At 38.7% G+C, this 12,355-nt stretch overlaps 1 protein-coding gene across 6 annotated transcripts in view; it reads right to left on the bottom strand.

The window, feature by feature from the left end:
- The window catches only part of ASH1L (ASH1 like histone lysine methyltransferase), a 204,849-nt gene that overhangs the window by 158,817 nt on the left and 33,677 nt on the right, over positions 1–12,355 (bottom strand). For 5 of the 6 annotated variants that reach the window (XM_053604681.1, XM_053604679.1, XM_053604684.1 and 2 more), the window contains exon 3: positions 1,460–1,576. The exons of the other annotated variant lie outside the window; for it this stretch is intronic. In XM_053604681.1, the coding sequence (XP_053460656.1) occupies positions 1,460–1,576 (117 nt within the window). The remainder of the gene's footprint in view (positions 1–1,459; positions 1,577–12,355) is intronic. 6 annotated transcript variants of the gene reach the window in all.

Raw genomic sequence — 12,355 nt, 5'->3', positions numbered from 1 at the left:
TGTTTTACTTGGACTATTCTGGCACTCCTCCCCCCTTTAGGGGAAAAGTCATTAATTAAGACGTATTACATGCTTTCAAAAAGTGTTAGACATCTAAAAATGTTTTCTGAAATTAAGAGCATGTTCCCTGGTTTTTATTTTTTATTTTTGTAGAGACAGAGTCTCACTTTACTGCCCTCGTAGAGTGCCGTGGCGTCACACGGCTCACAGCAACGTCCAGCTCCTGGGCTTACGTGATACTCTTGCCTCAGCCTCCCGAGCAGCTGGGACTACAGGTGCCCGCCACAACGCCCGGCTATTTTTTGGTTGCAGTTTGGCCGGGGCTGGGTTTGAACCCACAACCCTCAGTATATGGGGCCGGTGCCCTACTCACTGAGCCACAGGCGCCGCCTGTTCCCTGGTTTTTAAATGGAGATACCACAGACAGCTTAGTTTACCAGTGCTGTGATAAAATATTTAAAAGCTTTTGTTTTAAGGCTGGGCGAGGTGGCTCAGACCTGTAATCCTAGCACTCTGGGAGGCTAAAGTGGGCAGAATGCCTGAGCTCACGGGTTTGAGACCACCCTGAGAAAGAGCGAGACCCCATCTCTAAAAATAGCCAGGTGTTGTGGTGGGTACATGTAGTTCCAGCTACTCCAGAAACTAAGGCAAAAGAATCGCTTAAGCCCAAGAGGTTGAGGTTGCTGTGAGCTATGATGCTACAGCACTCTATTGAGAGCGACAAAGTGAGACTGTTTAAGAAAAAAAAAAAAAGCTTTTGTTTTATAAGATGAATGGGGTTTTTAAGGGCAGTCTCCAAGACATCCTTTACCAAGAAATTAATGAAATATCTATGGGTAGTAGCGTTACTATCAATAACACTTTTTTTTTTTTTGCAGTTTTTGGCGGGGGCTGGGTTTGAACCCACCACCTCCAGCATATGGGGCTGGTGCCCTACTCCTTTGAGTCATAGGCGCTGCCCTAATTAACACTAATTTCTTAAAAATAGAAAACTATAGATGGTTTAAATAGACATAAAAGTTTATACATTTTTAGCAAATGAGAGAATAGAAAATATTTGAGCAGTTTGGTTATGACAATATATTTAAAAACAACATCTTAGGGCTATGCAAACAAATCTTCATATTCATCAAGCTATATTTTAAGGATTGTTATTTTTATTTTTATTTATTTATTTATTTTTGTAGAGACAGAGTCTCACTTTACTGCCCTTGGTAGAGTGCCATGACGTCACAGGACTCACAGCAACCTCCAGCTCTTGGGCTTCCGCGATTCTCCTGCCTCAGCCTCCAGAGCAGCTGGGACTATAGGTGCCCGCCACAACGCCCGGCTATTTTTTTGTTGTAGTTCGGCCAGGGCTGGGTTTGAACCCGCCACCCTCGGCATATGGGGCCAGCGCTCTACTCACTGAGCCACAAGCGCCACCCAGGATTGTTATTTTTAGTTCTGATGATAGTACCTGTTTTATGCTTACAGATCTTTCTTCGAGTCTTATTGAGCTGCCTTTAAGGCACTTTTTGTGTTGATCATGAAATGCAACAACTAAAAAGACCACTGGACATTCAAGGAGCCACCACTAGTAAAAGAAAGAGATAAATATTAATAATTATAATACAATGTCCTATATGTTAAAAACTAAAATACGAGCTCAATTAAGTTCATGAATTCATCCTAGAAAAAATCCTACATACCTCATTGCTGAATATCACTAAGGTCACGTTCGAAGTACTCTCTTTGGCCATCTGGTGACCGTAGTGATATTCAGCAGAGGTATGTAGCACTTTTTCTATAATGCATTCCCAAACTTAACTAATCAATCTTGTATATGTACAGAAGCAGAGAGGATAGAACAACTAACTGAGTGAAAGGCAAGGAATATGTTTGAGCTGAATCTTTCCACTCTGTCATCTGCCTTTCTTCCTCTATTATGCAAGAAACATTTTTTTCTTTTACTTTTTATTTGAATTTAGTAACCTTAAATTTACTTTTCTACTTTTTCTCTATTATCTTAATTTAATTCTGTTCTTTTCCCCCCCCTAAAGACAGGTCTTACTCAGTCATACAGGCTGGAGTACAGTGGTATAACTCACCATAATTTTGAACTCCTGGGCTCACAAAATCTTTGTGCCTCAGCCTCCCAAGTAGCTGAGATTATAGGCGCACAATACCATACATGGCTAATTACTCTACTTTTTAAAGTAAAGATGGGATCTTGCTATTTTTCTTAAGCTTGTACTAACTTGTGATCTCAGGTAATCTTTCTGCCTCAGGCTCCCGAAGTGCTAGGATTGTAGGCATGAGCCACCATTATAAGGTGTGAGCCACCGTGTTGCGGTAGTAATCTAATTATCGAGGTTGCGACAGACAGAAAAAAAAGTACTAAGTATGCTTAGGAGAATTTCTACTTGTTTGATAATTACTAATCATCATAATTGCCCAAATCATCATAACCAACAAACTGGGTAAAAAGAAGTTACCAAGCTTCCCTGCCTTTGGCTTATAATTTTTGGTCTGCTTCTGATTTCTTCCAAAGTCTTTTGGAGCCCCCTATCCATTAAATCAAGTACTGAATGAGGAGCTACAGAATAATCACATTCAGCAATTCTGCTAAAAATGGAAAGGTGGGGTCCAGAAGCAGGTTGCATGCTGTTTCACTGTTTTCACTGTAAAGATTACTACCAAATCCTACAGAAAGATGTCAGGATTATCTTTTTGCTTTCATGTATATTCTCTTATATTAGTAATTCAATGTAACTCAACTAAAAATAGCTAAAATATTCTAATGTATACATCTACCATCTGTGCTTTTTTTTTTTTTTTTCTTTTTTGAGATAGAGTCTCACTTTGTTGCCCTTCTAGAGTGGCGTGGCGTCACAGCTCACAACAATCTAAGACTCCTGGGCTCAAGCAATTCTCTTGCCTCAGCCTCCTGAGTAGCTAGGATTACAGGAGCCCACCACAATGCCCGGCTATTTTTAGAGATAAGGTCTCATTCTGGCTCAGGCTGGTCTCAAATCTGTGAGCTCAGGCAATCCACCCGCCTCAGCCTTCCAGAATGCTGGAATTACAGGCATGAGCCGCCAAGCCTGGCCAGGGTCTCACTCTTACTCAGGCTGGTCTTGAACTCTTAAACTCAAAACAATCTACTGGCCTCGGCCTCCCAGAATGCTGGGATTATAGGCATGAGCCACCAAATCCCACCTTCCCTTCCTCTTTCAATAGTAAAACTTCTGCAACTCATCCATAACCTGATCTCTGATGCCATTTGCTTGCTTTGCCCAATGTTATTCCTGCATGACTTTTTGTTTTTGTTTGTTTTGTTTTTTGAGACAGGTCTCATTCTGTTGCTTGGCATGAGGGCCCTGGCATCTTCATAGCTCACTACAACCCCAAACTCCAGTCCTTAGCCTCCCAAATAGCTGGGACTACATGCACATACCACCATGCCTGGCTAATTCTGTTTGTAGAAACAGGGTCTTGCTATGTTGCTCAGGCTGGTCTCGAAGTCCTGACCTCAAGCAATCCTCCTGCTTGGGCCTTCCAAAGTGCTAGGATTACAAGTGTTAGCCACTGCTTCCAGCCCCTGCTTGACTTTATTCCTGATTGAAGACCAAGGCAGTTTACTATTAATTATGCACATATTTATAAAATAAAAGGCAGGCATTACATCCTTAGTAAGATTTAACATTAAAGCTATAAAGGATACGGTATGTCTCAAATAGAAAAGTGTTCTGAAAAAGCAATTTTTGGCTCTGTGCCCATAGCACCGTGGTTATAGCACCAGCCATATACACTGAAGTTGGTGGGTTTGAACCTGGCCTGGGCCAGCTAAACAACAATGACAACTGCAACAAAAAAATAGCTGGGCATTGTAGTGGGCACCAGTAGTCCTAGCTACTTGAGAGGCTGAGACAAGAGAATCGCTTAAGTCCAAGATTTTGAGGTTGCTGTGAGCTGTGATGCCACAGCACTCTATTGAGAGCGACACAGTGAGACTCTGTCTCAAAAAAAAAAAAAAAGGCAATTTTAATTTTTAATTGTTCCTCTTTCTAAAAGAGGAATACTATTATAAAGAAGGACCATAAACTTAAAAAACAAACAAAAATCCCAGAAAAGGAGTATGGTCATATTATTCTTTTTTTTTTTTTTTGTAGAGACAGAGTCTCACTATACTGCCCTCGGGTAGAGTGCTGTGGCATCACACGGCTCATGGCAACCTCTAACTCTTGGGCTTACATGATTCTCTTGCCTCAGCCTCCCAAGCAGCTGGGACTACAGGCGCCCGCCACAACGCCCGGCTATTTTTTAGTTGCAGTTCAGCGCCAGGTCATAATATTCTTATTTTAAAATTCTATAAAGCTAAAAGCAACAATACACATAGAATATGATTTAAAAAATGAAACAACCCACTTTATAAATCAGAACAAGGAAGATTCAACCCAAGGTCTGTTTAGAAGAAGTAGAAAAACACTGAGGCAGTGGCTTCCAAAGTTTTTAAATATAACACAAAAGGCTGATTATGTTTGTACCCCTTTTCTCCTCTATTCTTTACATTTTATTAGTACTCATATATACTAAAAGGCTGTCAAATTTTAGTTTTATAGTACAACTGACAAACCTGGTGAGACATCGTTAAGTGTACATTTGCCCATTATTTTTGTCCCCAAAGCCCTTCTTTGTCCAGCAAATTCTAACAAAAGTTGTCAACATCTAATTTTATTTTTTATTTAGCTTACTTATACATATATTACTACTATTTTTAGAGACAGGGCATTGCTCTGTCATACAGATTGGAGTGCAGTGCTGCAATGACAGCTCACTGCAACCTCAAACTCCAAGGCATAAGCAATTCTCCTGCCTCAGCCTCTCAAGAAGCTGGGACTATGGGCACACCTGGCAAATTGTGTTTTCTGCTTTTTGTAAAGACAGAGTCTTTATGGTATTGCCCAGGCTTTTCTCAAACTCCTGGTCTCAAGCAATCCTCACTTTCCAGAACTGCCAGGATTACATGCATAAGCCACCATGCCTGGCTTCTTGACACCTAATTTTAAATACGAGCTCCTCTTTGTGCATACTCTTGTTAATCTAATCATCTCCCAATGATTCTGTGATTCACATACTCTGTATGTATTTCTTTTATGGCAGTTATGACATTATAGCATAATTACTTGTTTACTGCACACGGGAAAATGAATAAATCAAAGATTGCTCTGAACCTACTCTAGATATTATGTCTAAAATTAAGTGACACAAAACCTGACCCTCTTTTGTTGAAAGCACAAAGCAAAATATTGGTATACAAATTTAAGTTGATGAAAATGTTTTAAAATTAGTAATCATCACACAGATACACTGAATATACTGAAAAACACTTAACTGTACATTTTAAAAGGATAAATTTTATGGCATTTGTATTGTATCAATAAAATATATATATATATACACATTTTATCTAAAACTGAGCTAACCTAACACAGGGTTAGCTGTAACACAGGGTACAATGTAAAGGAATTACTATATTTAGGAAATGTAATATACTATTGCTATTTGGCAGAATTATCAAGAAAGAAAGTAAAAATCTAGGTAATATCAAATCAATATACTTCCAACAATTCCATTTCAAAATCACTGCAATCTGTTTGCAGCAATTTAAAATTATAAGGCAAACCATCTATACTGGGCAAGAGCTAAGGTATCATTATTATTACTCAATTACTGTATTTTCTTATTTAATAACCTATATTAAATCTACCAGTTCTACAGCTTAATACAATTTCCAGCCAACAGGTCTTAAATATAATATTTGGATTCATGTGGGCTTTAATAACTCTCTACAAATATCAACACACTAAAATTCAAAGTTACTTCTTTAATGAACTATTTCTTTTTTTTTTTTTTTTTTTTAGAGACAGAGTCTCACTTTATGGCCCTTGGTAGAGTGCCGTGGCATCACACAGCTCACAGCAACCTCCAACTCCTGGGCTTAAGCGATTCTCTTGTCTCAGCCTCCTGAGTAGCTGGGACAACAGGAGCCCGCCACAACACCCGGCTATTTTTCAGTTGCAGTTCAGCCGGGGCCGGGTTTGAACCCGCCACCCTCGGTATGTGGGGCCGGCGCCTTACCGATTGAGCCACAGGCGCCGCCCTTTAATGAACTATTTCTTAAATAATCAATTGTGTTGGCATAGACCTTTCTTTTCTAAATAGAAGACTGTCTTTTGAAAGAGAAATTATAATTATGGCTATTAATTTCATTTACAATTCATTGGGTTCATTAAATTCATTCAAGGCTAAAGCAACATCAAATAAACTATCCAATGACAAACTGTTAGTCAACACAGCACCAAATTTCAATGCTATTGATCTAATTTATAATCAGTACACAGTGGTAGTGAAATATCCTCTCAATCCTTTTCTGCTGGCACTAATTTCAATTTTTAATTACCAGCTATAGGAAACCAGGTATTTTGGAGATTTTCCCTTTGTCACAAAAGCATTTTCTTGGGAGAGTAGAGGGTGGAGTAGGGAGGGGGAAAGATGGGGGAATGGAAGAGCAGAGAGAGGGAAGGAGGGAGGGGGGTAAGGTCTTGGTGTGTGATACACCTTTTGGAGGCAAGACACAATTATAAGAGGGACTTTACCTAATAAATGCAATAAGTGTAACCTGGTTTCTTGTACCCTCAATGAATCCCCAACAATTAAAAAAAAAAAAAACCACACAGAAGCATTTCTTCTTCTTTTTGGCTTAATATACTAAAAGTGAACTATACATATAGCTGGGCTATGGTACTCAACTCCAAAACTAGAATTTACTTTAAAAGATGGAAAGACATATACCATTGCTCTGTTTCCTTTTAAGTTAGTTTGTGATAAATGTGTAAATATTACGACTTCCATCTCTCCTTTCACTCTCTGAACTACTACAAGAATAAATGTACCATTCCAAGGATTTATGAAATGGTACATATCACATGAAGTTGCAAGAAAGCTAAACACAATTTTTTCGAGAAAACTTATAAAAAGTTTTTCTTTGACATTAGAAAGAAAAATGATAGGAAAACTTACTACCAAATTAATAGTGAACATTTTGCTTATAAACCAATAAGAGGATTTCCACTTCTAGCAATATAACAGGTTAAATACTGTGAAATCTTGTATCACAACAGAATGACTCAAACCAGCATAAAGTATAACATTTATTGCAGTGCTGGCCTCATAAGAAAAATCTCCAAGGAGACCAAAAGGGGCTGACCTAAATAGCCACAACAGTCCAGAGGGTAAATGCACCAAACTATGGCCTAGAGGCAAAATTAAAAGCCCAGAAATATGTTAGTAACATACCCTAACTCTTGGCAAAACAAAGTCAAAGCCTCTCAAGGAAGTCATCATCTAATTAGGCTCCAACTGCAACCACAGATTAAATAAAAATGAACAATATACAAACCTTACAATCAGCTGGACAAGTTCCAGAAAAAATTGTATTTTCATTGAAACTGTGTAAGTTTATAAATGAGCAAAAATGAGTTAAGGGGAAAGATTTCTTTTTTTTTTTGTTTTTTTTTTTTTTTTTTGTAGAGACAGAGTGTCACATTATGCCCTTCGGGTAGAGTGCCATGGCATCACACAGCTCACAGCAACTTCCAACTCCTGGGCTTAAGCGATTCTCTTGCCTCAGCCTCCCGAGTAGCTGGGACGACAGGAGCCCGCCACCATGCCCAGCTATTTTTTGGTTGCAGTTCAGCCGGGGCCGGGTTTGAACCCGCCACCCTCGGTATGTGGGGCCGGCGCCTTACCGACTGAGCCACAGGCGCCGCCCAAGGGGAAAGATTTCTATTTATAGCCCCCTGAGTGCTATTTATTTTGGAGCACTGGAGATAAATTAGAAAGGTAAAAGATCTTAGTTTATTTCATGTTTAAAAAATACATGTGGGGCGGCGCCTGTGGCTCAGTCAGTAAGACGCCGGCCCCATATACCGAGGGTGGCGGGTTCAAACCCGGCCCCAGCTGAACTGCAACCAAGAGGTAGCTGGGCGTTGTGCCGGGCGCCTGTAGTCCCAGCTACTCAGGAGGCTGAGGCAAGAGAATCGCTTAAGCCCAGGAGTTGGAGGTTGCTGTGAGCTGTGTGATGCCATGGCACTCTACCGAGGGCGATAAAGTGAGACTCTGTCTCTACAAAAAAAAAAATAATAATAATACAATGAAGCCAGTATCAAAAAATACATGTAAATCATTGTTATAAGCTGTAAATATAACGGATGACTCACACATATTAGGATGGCTATAACTTTACAAAAACACATAGAAAGGTAGGGCACAGTGGCTCACACCTGTAATCCTAGAACGATGGGAGGCTGAGGTGGGTGAACTGCTTGAGATCAGGAATTCCAGACCAGCCTGAGCAACATACAACACACAGCAAAATACTGACTGTCTCTACTAAAAACAGAAAAACTAGCCGGGCTGGACACAGTGGCTCATGCCTGTAATCCTACAACTCTGGAAGGCCGAGGTAAGTGAATTGCTTGAGCTCAGCAGTTCGAGACCAGCCTGAGCAAGAGAGAGACATTGTCTCTAAAAATAGCTGGGCATTGTGGTGGGTACCTGTAGTCTCAGCCACTTGGGAGGCTGAGGCAAGAGGATCACTTGAGCCAAGAGTTTGAGGTTGCTATGAGCTATGATGGCATTGCTCTCAATATATTAGGGGTGATAAAATGACACTCTGTCTCAAAACCAACAACAACAACAAAAAAAAATCTAACTGGGGATGGTGGTACCTGCCTATAGTTCCAGCTACTCCAGAGGCTGAGGCAAGAGGATCTCTTGAGCCCAAGAGTCTGGGGTTGCTGTGAGCTATGATGATGCCATGGCACTTTACCCCAGGGTTCCAGAATGAGACTGTCTCAAAACAAAATAAACACACACAGAAAATAACTTGGTGAGGATGTAGAGAAATTGCAACTTTTGTACACTCAAAATGGGAATGAAAAATACTACAACCCTACAGAAAACAGTATGGTGATTCTTTGAAAAATTAAGCATAGGGGAAAGATATGTTGAGGTTGGCATACCCATCAAGGACAATAACTACCATGGCTTCCAGTGCTTTGGCCAAACCTCCGATACGTGGCCTCTTGGCCAGATGCCTGCGGATTTATATTGTTGGAGCATTCGCTGTATCCCTGAGGGGTTGCAGCCTTCTGTAAGTTTGCTGTGGCTCAACCAAGAAAGAGGGCATATACAGATTTCTACAGAAACTATGATTCTATGAAAGATTTTGAGAAGATGAGAAAGGCTGGTATCTTTCAAAGCACAAAGTGATTTTGGAATATAAAGAATTTTGGGGGGCTGATTTACATAGGTGTTTGTCACTGACCTATGATATGAGTGATAAATAAACTATTAATGAATTTTAAAAAATTAAGCATAGAATTACAATATGATCCAAAAATTCCACTTCTAGGTATATGCCCCAAAGACATGAAAGCAGAGACTCAAACAGACATTTGTACACCATGTTTGTAGTAGCATTAGTCACAATAGACAAAGGTAAAAGCAACCCCCGTATCCATTAATGGATCAAAGGATAAACAAAATGTGGTATACATGTACAGTGGAATATTATTCTACCTTAAAAACCAAAGGCAATTCTGACACATGCTATAAAATGGATGAATCCTGAGGATAATTTGTTAACTAAAATAAGACAGTTACAAAAGGACAAACATTGTATAAGTCTACTTATTTGAGCTAAGTAGAGTAGTCAAATTCATAGAGACAGAAAGTATCTTTGAGACGGGAGAATGAGGAGCTAGCATTTAATAGTATGGAGTTTCAGTTGGGGAAGATAAAAAAGATCTAGAGCTGAAGGGTGGCAAAAGTTACAGAACAATATGAGTGTAGTTAATGGTACAAAAGTATACGTTAAAAATGATTAAAATGACAAATTTTAAGTTTTATTGATCCTATCACAATTTATTACTTTATATGTATGTACCTATAAATATAAAATGAAAGGCATTTTGCAGTGTGAACATTTTCAAATTAGAAAAGGATGGTGTCGGAAATTGCAATATTAGTCTAAGTACTCTGTACTAGCATGAATTAAGGACACTAAATCTTATCCTTTGAGGTAGCTGATGGCACTTCTTTGCTCATTGCTTACACTGCCTTCTATTGTTCTGCTTCCCCCCACTTTTGGGGGAATGGAGTTTCACTTTGTTGCCTTGGGTAGACTGCTGTGGTATCCTAGCTTACAGTAACCTCAAACTCTTGGGCTCAAGTGACTCTCTTGCCTCTGAGTAGCTGGACTATAGGCACCCACCACAGTGCCCAGCTAATTTTTGTTTTTAGTAGAGACTGGGTCTTGCTCTTACTCAAGCTGGTCTCGAACTCCTGAACTCAAGCAATCCACCAGCCTCAGACTCCCAGAATGCTAGGATTACAGGCATGAGCCACCATGCCTAGCCCACTGCCCATACCCTTTCCATTATTTTTGAAGAAATAATTCTTCAAATAATTCAGAAGACCGCAATATATTCAACATCCTAACTAATCATCACACAAATGCCAATTAAAATCACAGTGAGGTACCATCTTACCCCACTCAGAAAAGATAAAAACAACAGACACTGGCAAAGATATGAAGACAAGGGAACTCTCATACACTGTAAAAATATAAATTAGAACAACCTTCTTGAAAAATACTATTGAGATATTTCAAATAACTAAAAATTAAACTGTCAGTTGATCCAACAGTCCCACTGGATCCAAAGGAAAAGAAATTTATATATCAAAAGACACCTTCACTCATGTATATCACAGCACTATTCACAGTAGCAAAGATATGGAATCAATCTAAATATTCATCAATAGATGAATAAAAAATGTATTATATACATAAAGCAATACTATTCCGACAGAAAAATGAATGAAATCAAGTCTTTTGCAGAAACAGATGAAACTACAGGTCCTTGTTATTATTATTATTAGAGACAGTCTCTCTTTCTCTTGCCCTGGTAGAGTACTGTGGAGTTATCATAGCTCACAGCAACTTCAAACTCCTGGGCTCGAGTGATCCTCCCGCCTCAGCCTCCCCAGCTGAGACTGCAGGTGTTCAACACTACATCCAGCTAGTTTTTCTATTTTTAGTGGAGACGGGGTCTTCACTCTTGCTCAGACTGGTCTTGAACTCCTGAGCATAAGCAATCCACCCATCCTGGTCTCACAGATTGCTGGGATTACAGGCATGAGCCACTGTGCCCAATCCTAGAGGTTGTTATCTTAAATGAAATAAGCCAGGTAGAGAAAATCAAATATTGCATGTTCTCGATCATAAATGGGTGCTAAAAAACGTATACACATGGACACAGACAAGGGGAGTAAGAGACAATTTAGACTCAGAAGGCTAAGAGTGTGAGAGAGAGGTAGATGATTTAGCAGTTTTGTGATTATACAGATACCTTCTCTCAGAAATCATGGGCTGGATCCTATTACACACGGGATACATAGTACATAAACTATATACAGTATAGAATGTAAAGTTAAGTATTGAAGGTGACATTTTTTGAGTACAAAACTTCATTAATAACTATTTAAAACAACATTATAGAAAGATTACTAAATACAATTATCTTGGAAACCCTTAACAAGTTACTTGTGCAAAATGAACTCTAACAATGTTTATGTAAAATGTCTAAATAAATATAAAAATATATTTTTTTATAAAAATTATTCTAAAAATTCCTGAGATCAACTAGAACAGATATCATCTTCATTTCAGAAATAAGAAAAACAAGACTCAGGATAGGTTAACCAATTTACCTAAGATTTATCCAATTAATTATTTTCAGTAACTACTATAATAGTTATGGTATAAATAATATTATAAATGAGTATAAATAATACTCATTTTTTTCTGCTTTATAACCTACAAATTCATTCACAGTTGATTTTACCAAGAAATCACCCCAAGCTATATTATACATATATTTCTATGATGTTGTATAGAACAGCAACAATTGAAAATTTCCAGATGCCATATTAAGATGAAGAAGAACAAAGACTCTAAGCCATTATGATTTCTGGTAACATGTAAAAAGCACACAAATTTGAAAGTAAGGAATTAATAGTTAAAAAAAAAAAAAACAAGCCATTTCATACAGATAGGAATATTCTAAAATTTTAGCTAAAGTGTTAAAGCACACTCTTTCTGCTTAGCTCCATTGCTTTACTTGTATATGCTACTTTTTAAATCCACATGTGGGCATACATGATACCTACACTACAGTCTGAAATTAAACATCATACAGGGTGACTAGAACTTGTGGTCAACACAGATGCAACACAAATTTAGTAC

The sequence above is a fragment of the Nycticebus coucang genome, chromosome 10 (assembly GCF_027406575.1).
Source record: "Nycticebus coucang isolate mNycCou1 chromosome 10, mNycCou1.pri, whole genome shotgun sequence".
NCBI classification, from domain to species: Eukaryota; Metazoa; Chordata; class Mammalia; order Primates; family Lorisidae; genus Nycticebus; species Nycticebus coucang.
Note: the sequence above shows the minus strand (reverse complement) of the source record. Positions and strands in the feature narration are given on the sequence as shown.